Source organism: Bombina bombina, chromosome 11 (genome assembly GCF_027579735.1).
Source record: "Bombina bombina isolate aBomBom1 chromosome 11, aBomBom1.pri, whole genome shotgun sequence".
Taxonomy (NCBI): Eukaryota; Metazoa; Chordata; class Amphibia; order Anura; family Bombinatoridae; genus Bombina; species Bombina bombina.
In genome coordinates, this window is record NC_069509.1 from 74,987,658 (window position 1) to 75,001,085 (window position 13,428).

Below are 13,428 nucleotides of genomic sequence, written 5' to 3' on the forward strand. Positions count from 1 at the left end.
AAGAGTTTCGGAGTTATCTGCTTTACAATGTGATTCCCCTTATCTTATTTTCCATGCAGATAAGGTAGTGTTACGTACCAAACCTGGTTTTCTACCTAAGGTGGTATCTAATAAAAATATCAATCAGGAGATTGTTGTACCGTCACTGTGTCCTAATCCTTCTTCAAAGAAGGAACGTCTTTTACACAATCTTGACGTGGTTCATGCTTTAAAGTTTTATTTACAAGCTACTAAAGATTTTCGTCAAACATCTGCATTGTTTGTTGTCTACTCTGGACAGAGGAGAGGCCAAAAGGCTTCGGCAACCTCTCTTTCTTTTTGGCTAAGGAGTATAATACACTTAGCTTATAAGACTGCTGGCCAGCAGCCTCCTGAAAGAATTAGAGCTCATTCTACTAGAGCAGTAGCTTCCACATGGGCTTTTAAGAATGAGGCTTCTGTTGAACAGATTTGGAAGGCAGCGACTTGGTCTTCGCTTCATACTTTTTCTAAATTCTATAAATTTGATACTTTTGCTTCTTCAGAGGCTATTTTTGTGAGAAAGGTCTTACAGGCAGTGGTGCCTTCCGTTTAAGCGCCTGCCTTTTCCCTCCCTTCATCCGTGTCCTATAGCTTTGGTATTGGTATCCCACAAGTAATGGATGATCGGTGGACTGAATACACCTTACAAGAGAAAACAAAATTTATGCTTACCTGATAAATTTATTTCTCTTGTGGTGTATCCAGTCCACGGCCCGCCCTGTCATTTTAAGGCAGGTGTTTTTTATTTTCAAACTACAGTCACCACTGCACCCTATAGTTTCTCCTTTCTCTTGCTTGTCTTCGGTCGAATGACTGGGAGGTGGCAGTTAGGGGAGGAGCTATATAGACAGCTCTGCTGTGGGTGATCCTCTTGCAGCTTCCTGTTGGGAAGGAGAATATCCCACAAGTAATGGATGATCCGTGGACTGGATACACCACAAGAGAAATAAATTTATCAGGTAAGCATAAATGTTGTTTTTTAATTTGAAAACCCAAGGTATTCATCTAGGCTCATTTTGGTATATTTCATGCCACCATTTCACCGCCAAATGCAACCAGTAGATAGGGATACACCTCCACAGATGCTAATTCAAGGTAGTCATAAAAAATATATGCTTTGTTTTAAATGTTCTATTTTAGTCTAGCATTTTCTACTTTTATACAAATTCGAATGAAAAGATAATGGATAAAACAATGTTTAGATAAAGCAGATTTATGCATGACTTTTATGTACCTTTAGGGCAGTGCTTTCCAAACTTTTCATGTTGATGACACACATTTTAGACCTACATCATTTCACGACACAGTAATTCAGTTGTACTAGCAAACAGGAGGTATTCTGGGGCTAAGTACACTCAGGGAAAAAGGGAGCACTTTACTTTGCACACATGTATCAATCAAAGGGCTCATAGGAAGTCGCTTGGTTGTTGGGACATGCATACTCTGAGTCTGAGGGAACATAGCAATAATAAGCAGGCACTGGGGCTAGGAGACATGGATGTTTAGGGCCTGGTGGTTTTACTTCACGGTGGCTTATTTAACAACAAAATGCCGGCCGAGAGAGGAGGTTGCGGTTAGAAACGCCCACGATGGGCGGGGCTTCCGATTCCACCCCTTTTCACTGTGCTTCCGTGTTGATAGCTATAACGGAGCAGGAAATTTCAGTCTCTGCCTAGAAACGCATGGTTCTTACTAGTACATGCGTTTCTAGGAGCGGATAGAGCTGCAATATATCCCTGTTGAGACCGGATCGTTGCCTAACAAGAAAGGAGGTTTTGCAGGTCCTGGAGTCAGGTAAGCACCTCAGCAGGGCTGCTGAGGTGTTGTGGTGTCATTTGTTTTTTGGTTTTCATCTTTCAAATACGTTTTTTACTTATGCAGAAAAAAAGTTGCACTTTTAAATTTAAAGGCACCGTAACGTTTTTGCACGTAAAATTTTTTTGTTACAAAATTAAAATTTTTATTTCAAAATTGTGTTATTGTGATCAGAATGGACCAAGGGGCTTTGCAAGATGTCACTTGCTCCTTGTGTTTTGACGGAAACGTGGAACCACCAATCCCTTTCTGTTCCTCATGTATTGAGGTAATCGGGCTGATGGTGGCGGCAATGGACATCATCCCATTTGCTCGGTTCCATCTCAGAGCTCTGCAGTTAAGCATGCTCATGCAATGGAACGGAGATTATGCGGATTTGTCTCCTCAAATACTACTGGAGCAGGAGACAAGGGATTCTCTTCACTGGTGTTTGTCTCTGGATCATCTCCCAGGGAACCTGCTTTCGCAGACCTTCATGGGTGGTTGTGACAACAGATGCCAGTCTTCTAGGGTGGGGAGCAGTCTGGGGCTCCCTAAAGGCTCAGGGAGTGTGGCCTCGGTAAGAGTCTATTCTTCCTATAAACATTCTGGAGCTGAGAGTAATTTTCAATGCTCTTCTGGCCTGGCCTCAGTTAGCCTCAGTCCAGTTTATCAAGTTCCAGTCGGACAACATAACTTCAGTGGCTTACATCAATCATCAGGGAGGAACCAGGAGTTCCTTAGCGATGACAGAGGTAACCACGATAATTCAGTGGGCGGAGGCTCATTCTTGTTGCCTGTCGACGATCCACATCCCAGGGGTGGACAACTGGGAGGCGGACTTTCTGAGCAGGCAGACCTTTCATCCGGGAGAGTGGGAACTCCATCCGGAAGTGTTCTCCAGTCTGATTCTCAGGTGGGGTCAGCCGGAATTAGATCTGATGGCATCACGAAAGAATGCAAAGCTCCCGAGATACGGGTTGAGGTCCAGGGACCCCCAGGCGGAACTGATAGATGCTCTGGCGGTTCCTTGGATTTTCAGTCTAGCAAACCTATTTCCACCGTTTGCTCTTCTTCCTCAGGTCACTGCTCGAATCAAGCAGGAGAGAGCATCAGTGTTCCTCATTGCTCCGGCTTGGCCTCACAGGATTTGGTATGCAGATCTGGTGTACATGTCGTCTTTGCCACCTTGGAGACTTCCGCTGAGGAAGGACCTTCTTATTCAGGGTCCCTTCCTACACCCAAATCTGGTTTCTCTGAAGCTGACTACTTGGAGATTGAACGTTTAATCTTATCCAAGCGGGCTTCTCTGACTCGGTCATAGAGACCATGATTCAGGCTCGTAAACCTGTAACTAGAAAGATTTACCATAAGATATGGCGTAAATATCTCTATTGGTGCAAATGCAAGGGCTACTCATGGAGTAGAGTTAGGATTCCTAGAATTTTGTCTTTTCTCCAACTGGGTTTGGAGAAAGGTTTATCGACAAGTTCCCTTAAGGATCAAATCTCTGCTTTATCTATTTTGTTACACAAACGTTTGGCAGATGTCCCAGATGTTCAATCTTTTTGTCAGGCCTCGGTTAGGATCAGGCCTGTGTTCAAACCAGTTACTCCTCCATGGAGTCTTAATTTAGTTCTCAAAGTTCTTCAAGGGGCTCCGTTTTGAGCCTATGCATTCCTTAGATATTAAGTTATCTTGGAAAGTTTTATTTCTTGTTGCTATTTCCTCTGCTCGTAGAGTGTCAGAGCTCTCGGCATTGCAGTATGAGTCTCTTTATTTTCCATTCAGATAAGGTAGTTTTACGTACTAAATTAGGATTTCTTTCTAAGGTTGTTTCTGATTGGAACATTAATCAGGAGATTGTTGTTCCTTCTTTGTGTCCTAATCATTCTTCTCAGAAAGAGTGACTTCTGCACAATTTGGACGTGGTCCGTGCTTTAAAGTTTTACCTGCAGGCGACTAAGGACTTTCATCAGTCTTCTTATTTGTTTGTGGTTTTCTCAGGAAAACGTAAGGGACAGAAAGTTACGGCTACTTCTCTTTATTTTTGGCTGAAGAGTATCATACATTTTGCCTATGAGACTGCTGGACAGCAGCCGCCGGAGAGAGTTGCGGCTCATTCCACGAGGGCTGTTCCTCATGGGCATTCAAAAATGAGGCTTCTGTGGAACAGATTCTGCAACTTGGTCCTCTCTTCACACTTTTTCAAAGTTCTACAAATTTGACACTTTTGCCTTGGCTGAGTCAGCTTTTGCTAGAAAAGTTCTTCAAGCAGTGGTGCCTTCCGTTTAGGTTCCCTGTCTTGTCCCTCCCGTATCATCTGTGTACTCTAGCTTGGGTATTGGATTCCATTAGTAATTAAGATGATTGTGTCATAAAAAAGAAAATTTATGCTTACCTGATAAATTTATTTCTTTTTTGACACGATGAGTCCACTGCCCGTCCTGTTTTTGTAAGACAGGTTGTTGTTTATTATTAACTTCAGACACCTCTGCACCTTAGTTTTTCCTTTCTCTTCATAACTTCGGTCGAATGACTGGAGTGCTTTTTGCCGCCTCCTGCTGACCAGGAGGTGAATATCCGTGGACTCATCGTGTCAAAAAAGAAATAAATTTATCGGGTAAGCATACATTTTTCTTTTACAAGTAACAGTATGTATGTGCAAGAATTAAAAAAAGGTTTAATAACACCAATAGCTACTTTCTATTTAATAAGATGTATTAGGTTGATTGGATGAACAAAGTTACGCCATCAAAGCCACCAATGGGAATAGTTTCAGTTCCCGCTGAGCTGAGCCAATAGGTTAAGATGATCTGTGACCCACTAGGTATCAATCATGTGTCAACCATGTGATATGCGTAGCAGGCAGACGGAAAGTCAGAAACCAAAAAAAAATGTAAATTAAAAAAATTTGTGCTGAAGCAGGGACACACCTACACACTGCCGCCGACACGCTAATGTGTCACGACACACAGTTTGTAAAGCGCTGCTTTAGGGCATACAAGGAAACTGTTACAATTACTGATATCATTGTAGACATAGAAACTGCCCGCCAACCTGTACTTCATTGTTTACAGAAAGTGACCGTTGTCTTATTTGTGTTCTACATAAACATTTTTTTTTCTTTTTTAATTCCCTCCAGGAGATGGAAAAGTTGGCTTCTCGTAAGCTGAAAATCGGAGCTAAGGAAACCATGAAAATTGCAGAAAAGCTTTACACACAGGGGTAAGTGTGTGTTTATTGTGCAGAGTACACAGTGTGCTTTTGTGATTACTTTATCTGTCTGCACATTAGGAGCTTACCTACTGTATTTGTTAGAGAGACATAGAAAACAAAATTAGAGTTTCTTGATTCTGGTGGAGCATACAGTTTAAAAAAAAAAAAAAACAGATGTGAGGGTGATGCTTAAAGGGATATCAAACAGTGTTTCCTTTAGTAAAAAATATGCTAATTCAAACTAACCATAAAAAGAAACGTATTGTGTCAAAAAACAGCAAACAACTTGATTGCTTTCTTGCAAAATGAGCACTTAGAAATTCTCAGTGTAGCTACTGCCTTTAGTGTAACATATTTTTCTCTTGTTAAGTGTATCCAGTCCACGGATCATCCATTACTTGTGGGATATTCTCCTTCCCAACAGGAAGTTGCAAGAGGATAACCCACAGCAGAGCTGCTATATAGCTCCTCCCCTCACTGCCATATCCAGTCATTCTCTTGCAACTCTCAACTAAGATGGAGGTCGTAAGAGGACTGTGGTGTTTTATACTTAGTTTATTTCTTCAATCAAAAGTTTGTTATTTTTAAATGGTACCGGAGTGTACTGTTTATCTCAGGCAGTATTTAGAAGAAGAATCTGCCTGCGTTTTCTATGATCTTAGCAGAAGTAACTAAGATCCTTTGCTGTTCTCACATATTCTGAGGAGTGAGGTAACTTCAGAGGGGGAATAGCGTGCAGGTTTTCCTGTAATAAGGTATGTGCAGTTAAAATATTTTTCTAGGGATGGAATTTGCTAGAAAATGCTGCTGATACCGAAGTAATGTAAGTAAAGCCTTAAATGCAGTGATAGCGACTGGTATCAGGCTTATTAATAGAGATACATACTCTTATAAAAGTGTATTTTAAAACGTTTGCTGGCATGTTTAATCGTTTTTTTACATATGTTTGGTGATAAAACTTATTGGGGCCTAGTTTTTTCCACATGGCTGGCTTGAATTTTGCCTAGAAACAGTTCCCTGAGGCTTCCCACTGTTGTAATATGAGTGGGAGGGGCCTATTTTGGCGTTTTTTTGCACAGCAAAAATTACAGACACAGACATCCAGTTTCTTCCTGCATGATCCAGGACTTCTCTGAAGGGCTAAAAAGGCTTCAAAAGTCGTATTGAGGGAGGTAAAAAGCCACAGTAGAGCTGTGGCAGTTGTTGTGACTGTTTAAAAAACGTTTTTGTCATTTGTTATTCCGTTTTTGGTATTAAGGGGTTAATCATCCATTTGCAAGTGGGTGCAATGCTCTGCTAACTTATTACATGCACTGTAAAAATTTCGTTAGTGTAACTGCATTTTTTCACTGTTATTTCAAACTTTGGGAAAATGTGTGTTTCTTAAAGGCGCAGTAACATTTTTATATATTGCTTGTAAACTTGTTTTAAAGTGTTTTCCAAGCTTACTAGTCTCATTGCTAGTCTGTTTAAATATGTCTGACACAGAGGAACCTACTTGTTCATTATGTTTGAAAGCCATGGTGGAGCCCCATAGGAGAATGTGTACTAAATGTATTGATTTCACCTTAAACAGTAAAGATCAGTCTTTATCTATAAAAGAATTATCACCAGAGGGTTCTGTCGAGGGGGAAGTTATGCCGACTAACTCTCCCCACGTGTCAGACCCTTCGCCTCCCGCTCAGGGGACGCACGCTAATATGGCGCCAATTACATCAGGGACGCCCATAGTGATTACCTTGCAGGACATGGCTGCAATCATGAATAATACCCTGTTAGAGGTATTATCTAGATTGCCTGAATTAAGAGGCAAGCGCGATATCTCTTGGGTTAGGAGAGATACAGAGCGCGCAAATGCTGTTAGAGCCATGTCTGATACTGCGTCACAGTATGCAGAACATGAGGACGGAGAGCTTCAGTCTGTGGGTGACATCTCTGACTCGGGGAAACCTGATTCAGAGATTTCTAATTTTAAATTTAAGCTTGAGAACCTCCGTGTATTGCTTGGGGAGGTATTAGCTGCTCTGAATGACTGTAACACAGTTGCAATTCCAGAGAAATTGTGTAGGCTGGATAGATACTATGCGGTGCCGGTGTGTACTGATGTTTTTCCTATACCTAAAAGGCTTACAGAAATTATTAGCAAGGTGTGGGATAGACCCGGTGTGCCCTTTTCACCACCTCCTATATTTAGAAAAATGTTTCCAATAGACGCCACTACACAGGACTTATGGCAGACGGTCCCTAAGGTGGAGGGAGCAGTTTCTACTTTAGCAAAGCGTACCACTATCCCGGTTGAGGACAGTTGTGCTTTTTCAGATCCAATGGATAAAAAATTGGAGGGTTACCTTAAGAAAATGTTTATTCAACAAGGTTTTATTTTACAGCCCCTTGCATGCATTGCGCCTGTCACTGCTGCGGCGGCATTCTGGTTTGAGGCTCTGGAAGAGGCCATCCAGACAGCTCCATTGAATTAAATTATTGACAAGCTTAGAACGCTTAAGCTAGCTAACTCATTTGTTTCTGATGCCATTGTTCATTTGACTAAACGAACGGCTAAGAATTCCGGATTCGCCATCCAGGCGCGTAGGGCGCTATGGCTTAAATCCTGGTCAGCTGACATGACTTCAAAGTCTAAATTACTCAACATTCCTTTCAAGGGGCAGACCTTATTCGGGCCTGGCTTGAAGGAAATTATTGCTGACATTACTGGAGGCAAGGGTCATACCCTTCCTCAGGACAGGGCCAAATCAAAGGCCAAACAGTCTAATTTTCGTGCCTTTCGAAATTTCAAGGCAGGAGCAGCATCAACTTCCTCCGCTTCAAAACAAGAGGGAACTGTTGCTCATTCCAGACAGGCCTGGAAACCTAACCAGTCCTGGAACAAGGGCAAGCAGGCCAGAAAGCCTGCTGCTGCCCCCAAGACAGCATGAAGGAACGGCCCCCTATCCGGAAACGGATCTAGTGGGGGGCAGACTTTCTCTCTTCGCCCAGGCGTGGGCAAGAGATGTTCAGGATCCCTGGGCGTTGGAGATCATATCTCAGGGATATCTTCTGGACTTCAAAGCTTCTCCTCCACAAGGGAGATTTCATCTTTCAAGGTTATCAGCAAACCAGATAAAGAAAGAGGCATTCCTAAGCTGTGTGCAAGACCTCCTAGTAATGGGAGTGATCCATCCAGTTCCGCGGACGGAACAAGGACAGGGATTTTATTCAAATCGGTTTGTGGTTCCCAAGAAAGAGGGAACCTTCAGACCAATCTTGGATCTAAAGATCTTAAACAAATTCCTCAGAGTTCCATCATTCAAAATGGAAACTATTCGGACCATCCTACCCATGATCCAAGAGGGTCAGTACATGACCACAGTGGACTTGACGGATGCCTACCTTCACATACCAATTCACAAAGATCATCATCGGTTCCTAAGGTTTGCCTTTCTAGACAGGCATTACCAATTTGTAGCTCTTCCCTTCGGGTCGGCCACTGCCCCGAGAATTTTTACAAAGGTTCTGGGCTCACTTCTGGCGGTTCTAAGACCGCGAGGCATAGCGGTGGCTCCGTATCTAGACGACATCCTGATACAGGGGTCAAGCTTTCAAATTGCCAAGTCTCATACAGAGATAGTTCTGGCATTTCTGAGGTCGCATGGGTGGAAAGTGAACGTGGAAAAGAGTTCTCTATCACCACTCACAAGAGTCTCCTTCCTAGGGACACTTATAGATTCTGTAGAGATGAAAATTTACCTGACGGAGTCCAGGTTATCAAAACTTCTAAATGCTTGCCGTGTCCTTCATTCCATTCCACGCCCGTCAGTGGCTCAGTGCATGGAAGTAATCTGCTTAATGGTAGTGGCAATGGACATAGTGCCATTTGCGCGCCTGCATCTCAGACCGCTGCAATTATGCATGCTAAGTCAGTGGAATGGGGATTACTCAGATTTGTCCCCTCTACTAAATCTGGATCAAGAGACCAGAGATTCTCTTCTCTGGTGGCTTTCTCGGGTCCATCTGTCCAAGGGTATGACCTTTCGCAGGCCAGATTGGACGACTGTAACAACCGATGCCAGCCTTCTAGGTTGGGGCGCAGTCTGGAACTCCCTGAAGGCTCAGGGATCGTGGACTCAGGAGGAGAAACTCCTCCCAATAAATATTCTGGAGTTAAGAGCAATATTCAATGCTCTTCTAGCTTGGCCTCAGTTAGCAACACTGAGGTTCATCAGATTTCAGTCGGACAACATCACGACTGTGGCTTACATCAACCATCAAGGGGAAACCAGGAGTTCCCTAGCGATGTTAGAAGTCTCAAAGATAATTCGCTGGGCAGAGTCTCACTCTTGCCACCTGTCAGCGATCCACATCCCAGGCGTAGAGAACTGGGAGGCGGATTTTCTAAGTCGTCAAGACTTTTCATCCGGGGGAGTGGGAACTCCATCCGGAGGTGTTTGCTCAACTGGTCCATCGTTGGGGCAAACCAGAACTGGATCTCATGGCGTCTCGCCAGAACGCCAAGCTTCCTTGTTACGGATCCAAGTCCAGGGACCCGGGAGCAACGCTGATAGATGCTCTAGCAGCTCCTTGGTTCTTCAACCTGGCCTATGTGTTTCCACCGTTTCCTCTGCTCCCTCGACTGATTGCCAAAATCAAACAGGAGAGAGCATCAGTGATTCTGATAGCGCCTGCATGGCCACGCAGGACCTGGTATGCAGACCTAGTGGACATGTCATCTCTTCCACCATGGACTCTGCCTCTGAGGCAGGACCTTCTAATACAAGGTCCTTTCAATCATCCAAATCTACTATCTCTGAGGCTGACTGCATGGAGATTGAACGCTTGATTCGATCAAGGCGTGGTTTCTCCGAGTCAGTCATTGATACCTTAATACAGGCTCGGAAGCCTGTCAACAGGAAAATCTACCATAAGATATGGCGTAAATATCTTTATTGGTGTGAATCCAAGAGTTACTCATGGAGTAAGGTTAGGATTCCTAGGATATTGTCCTTTCTCCAAGAGGGTTTGGACAAAGGCTTATCAGCTAGTTCTTTAAAAGGACAGATCTCTGCTCTGTCTATTCTTTTGCACAAGCGTCTGGCAGAAGTTCCAGACGTCCAGGCATTTTGTCAGGCTTTGGTTAGGATTAAGCCTGTGTTTAAAACTGTTGCTCCCCCGTGGAGCTTAAACTTGGTTCTTAAAGTTCTTCAGGGAGTTCCGTTTGAACCCCTTCATTCCATTGATATTAAAATTTTATCTTGGAAAGTTCTGTTTTTGATGGCTATTTCCTCGGCTCGAAGAGTCTCTGAGTTATCTGCCTTACATTGTGATTCTCCTTATCTGATTTTTCATTCAGACAAGGTAGTTCTGCGTACCAAACCTGGGTTTGTACCTAAGGTGGTTTCTAACAGGAATATCAATCAAGAGATTGTTGTTGTTCCATCATTATGTCCTAATCCTTCTTCAAAGAAGGAACGTCTTTTGCATAATCATGGACGCAGTCCGTGCCTTGAAGTTTTACTTACAGGCTACTAAAGATTTTCGTCAAACATCTGCCCTATTTGTCGTTTACTCTGGACAGAGGAGAGGTCAAAAAGCTTTGACAACCTCTCTCTCTTTTTTGGCTTCGGAGCATAATACACTTAGCCTATGAGACTGCTGGACAGCAGCCCCCTGAAAGGATTACAGCTCATTCTACTAGATCTGTGGCTTCCACCTGGGCCTTTAAGAATGAGGCCTCTGTTGAACAGATTTGCAAGGCTGCGACTTGGTCTTCGCTTCACACCTTTTCCAAATTTTACAAATTTGACACTTTTGCTTCTTCGGAGGCTGTTTTTGGGAGAAAGGTTCTACAGGCAGTGGTTCCTTCCGTTTAAGTTCCTGCCTTGTCCCTCCCATCATCCGTGTACTTTAGCTTTGGTATTGGTATCCCACAAGTAATGGATGATCCGTGGACTGGATACACTTAACAAGAGAAAACATAATTTATGCTTACCTGATGAATTTATTCCTCTTGTAGTGTATCCAGTCCACGGCCCGCCCTGTCCTTTTAAGGCAGGTCTAAATTTTAATTAAACTACAGTCACCACTGCACCCTATGGTTTCTCCTTTCTCGTCTTGTTTCGGTTGAATGACTGGATATGACAGTGAGGGGAGGAGCTATATAGCAGCTCTGCTGTGGGTGATCCTCTTGCAACTTCCTGTTGGGAAGTATAATATCCCACAAGTAATGGATGATCCGTGGACTGGATACACTACAAGAGAAATAAATTTATCAGGTAAGCATAAATTATGTTTTTGCAGCAAATGTCCTCTACTGAGCACAGGCAAGAAACTGGCTTGAGCCTTCCTAGGTATGATTTTCAACAAAGGATATCGAAATGACTAAGCATATTGGGTAATAGAAGTGAATTGGAAAGTTGTTTTAAATTGTATGCTCCTATTTGAATCATGAAAACACTTTTTGGGTTTCATGTCCCTTTTTAAGGCATCATTTCAAGTCCATTTATGTTTGGGTTGGATTTCCTAGCATCTGTAACAGCATGGGTAATGGGGCAAATCTAATGTTCTATCACTCATACCACTATGGTGTATAGAAGTGTGCACCATCTCCGATTTGCCACAAAGGACTAGAGCTTTACTACTGATACTTAAGCACTCATCCTTGTCAAAAATCTATTTTCTTTCCAATGGGAAGAGTCTACAAATTCATTCATTACTTGTGGGAATTCCTCACTTTGCCACCAGGAGGAGGCAAAGACACCCCAGTCAAAGCATTAAGTATCCCTCCCACTTCCCCTTCTTCTCTAGTAATTATTTGCCTCGTCTACTAGGAGTATGGCAGAGAGTGTGCTCTGAAGAAGAATGGATTTATAGATCCTCAATGGAGTTTTTCCTGCAAGATTGGATTGGGGTTTAATTTGGTAGCCATGTAATTTTTAGTAAGAGTTTTGTTGAGTTAGCCTTCTGGATGTCGCAGGGTAGTTTCCCATGCCTCCTTTCAGTTCCTCACTGCTAACACCCCCCTATGCACCCGGAGTGCTGTGTCTGCCCCACAGCAGAAGACCCTGGAGGGCAAGTCCCATTTTCTATCTTCTTAAGGCCTGTGATAGCTGGGCTGCTAACAGAAGAGTGTTACGTTTAACTGGGGCTATTCAGGGTGACTGAGTGGCACTATTTGACTCTATAGAGGTCTACTTTCAGGGGGCCTTCAGATATCTAGGATTGTGGGATATTCAGGCTGACGTTTGAGCAGACCAGGACTACGGTCTTTGCAGGGTAGTCATTGTGTGGTGTCATTTTTACACTCTATGTAAGGGGCTTTCTTTCTGCTTCTTGGCGCTATTATGAGGCACTTGTTTAAATAGGAGAAGGGCTCATTTGAGGGCTTATAGCCTTTATTTAGTAATGGGGTGTTTGTTACGAACTGCTGCAGAGCAGCTCTGTACATCGCAATTTTGCGCCTTTTTTTACAGTTGTGCAGGAGGAGGTGCCTCAGCGACATCGCTACGCAACGTGGGTTGGCACGCTTTTTCCTGGCCTAGTTGATTTATGGAGGCTACTACTCCAGGATCGTTTGTAACGCTACTTAGGCAGGAGGTTAGTCAGTCCAGTCTCGGCACTGGGATTAGATTGAACGGCTAGTTCTTTCCTAGAGAGGTTTCTCTGATAGGGTCATTGACACTTTGATTCAGGCTCGCAAGCCGGTGACTAGACGAATGTACCACAAGGTGTGGAGAACTTATTTGTCTTAGTGTGAGGCACAAGGTTTTCCTTGGCACAAGGTAAAAATCCCTTGTATTCTTTTGTTTCTCCAAGAAGGATTGGAGAAAGGCCTGTCGGCCAGTTCTGTTAAGGGTCAGTTTTTCTGCCCTTTCTGTTTTACTTCATAAAAAGTTGGCTTGTTTGCCCGATGTTCAATCCTTTGTTCAGGAGATTTGCTAGAATTTGGCCTGTATTTTAATCTGTTGCTCCTCCTTGGAGCCTTAATTTTGTTCTTCGTGTTCTCCAGCAGGCTCCGTTTGAGCCTATGCATGCTAATTTAAGATTTTGTCCCAGAAAGTTTGGTTTTTATTAGCCATTTTTTCTGCTTGCAGTGTGTCTGAGTTATCTGCTTTACAGTGTAATCCGCCATATCTTATTTTTCATGTGGACAAGGCGGTTTTGCACACTAAAAAGAATATAAAGAAGCCTCATGGTGCGATTATCTCAGTGATAAATGTAATAGATATACAGTATGTGGACTTCTGCCAAATTCTTACTCACAAAGGGGTGTGCACTGGAAATATGTGCAATACACACAGGCTGGGCTTTACAGTCTCCAGCTGACTGATGTGGATACTGGTTCCTTTCAATGAGGGATATTTGGAATTATTGGGTATGGTGACCTTTCAATATACAAAAGAC

General features: G+C 43.2%; 1 protein-coding gene across 1 annotated transcript in view; it reads left to right on the forward strand.

The window, feature by feature from the left end:
• Positions 1 to 13,428, forward strand: part of TOP3A (DNA topoisomerase III alpha) — a 132,978-nt gene that overhangs the window by 62,685 nt on the left and 56,865 nt on the right. The window contains exon 11 of the mRNA XM_053695117.1: positions 4,961 to 5,043. Within this exon, the coding sequence (XP_053551092.1) occupies positions 4,961 to 5,043 (83 nt within the window). The remainder of the gene's footprint in view (positions 1 to 4,960; positions 5,044 to 13,428) is intronic.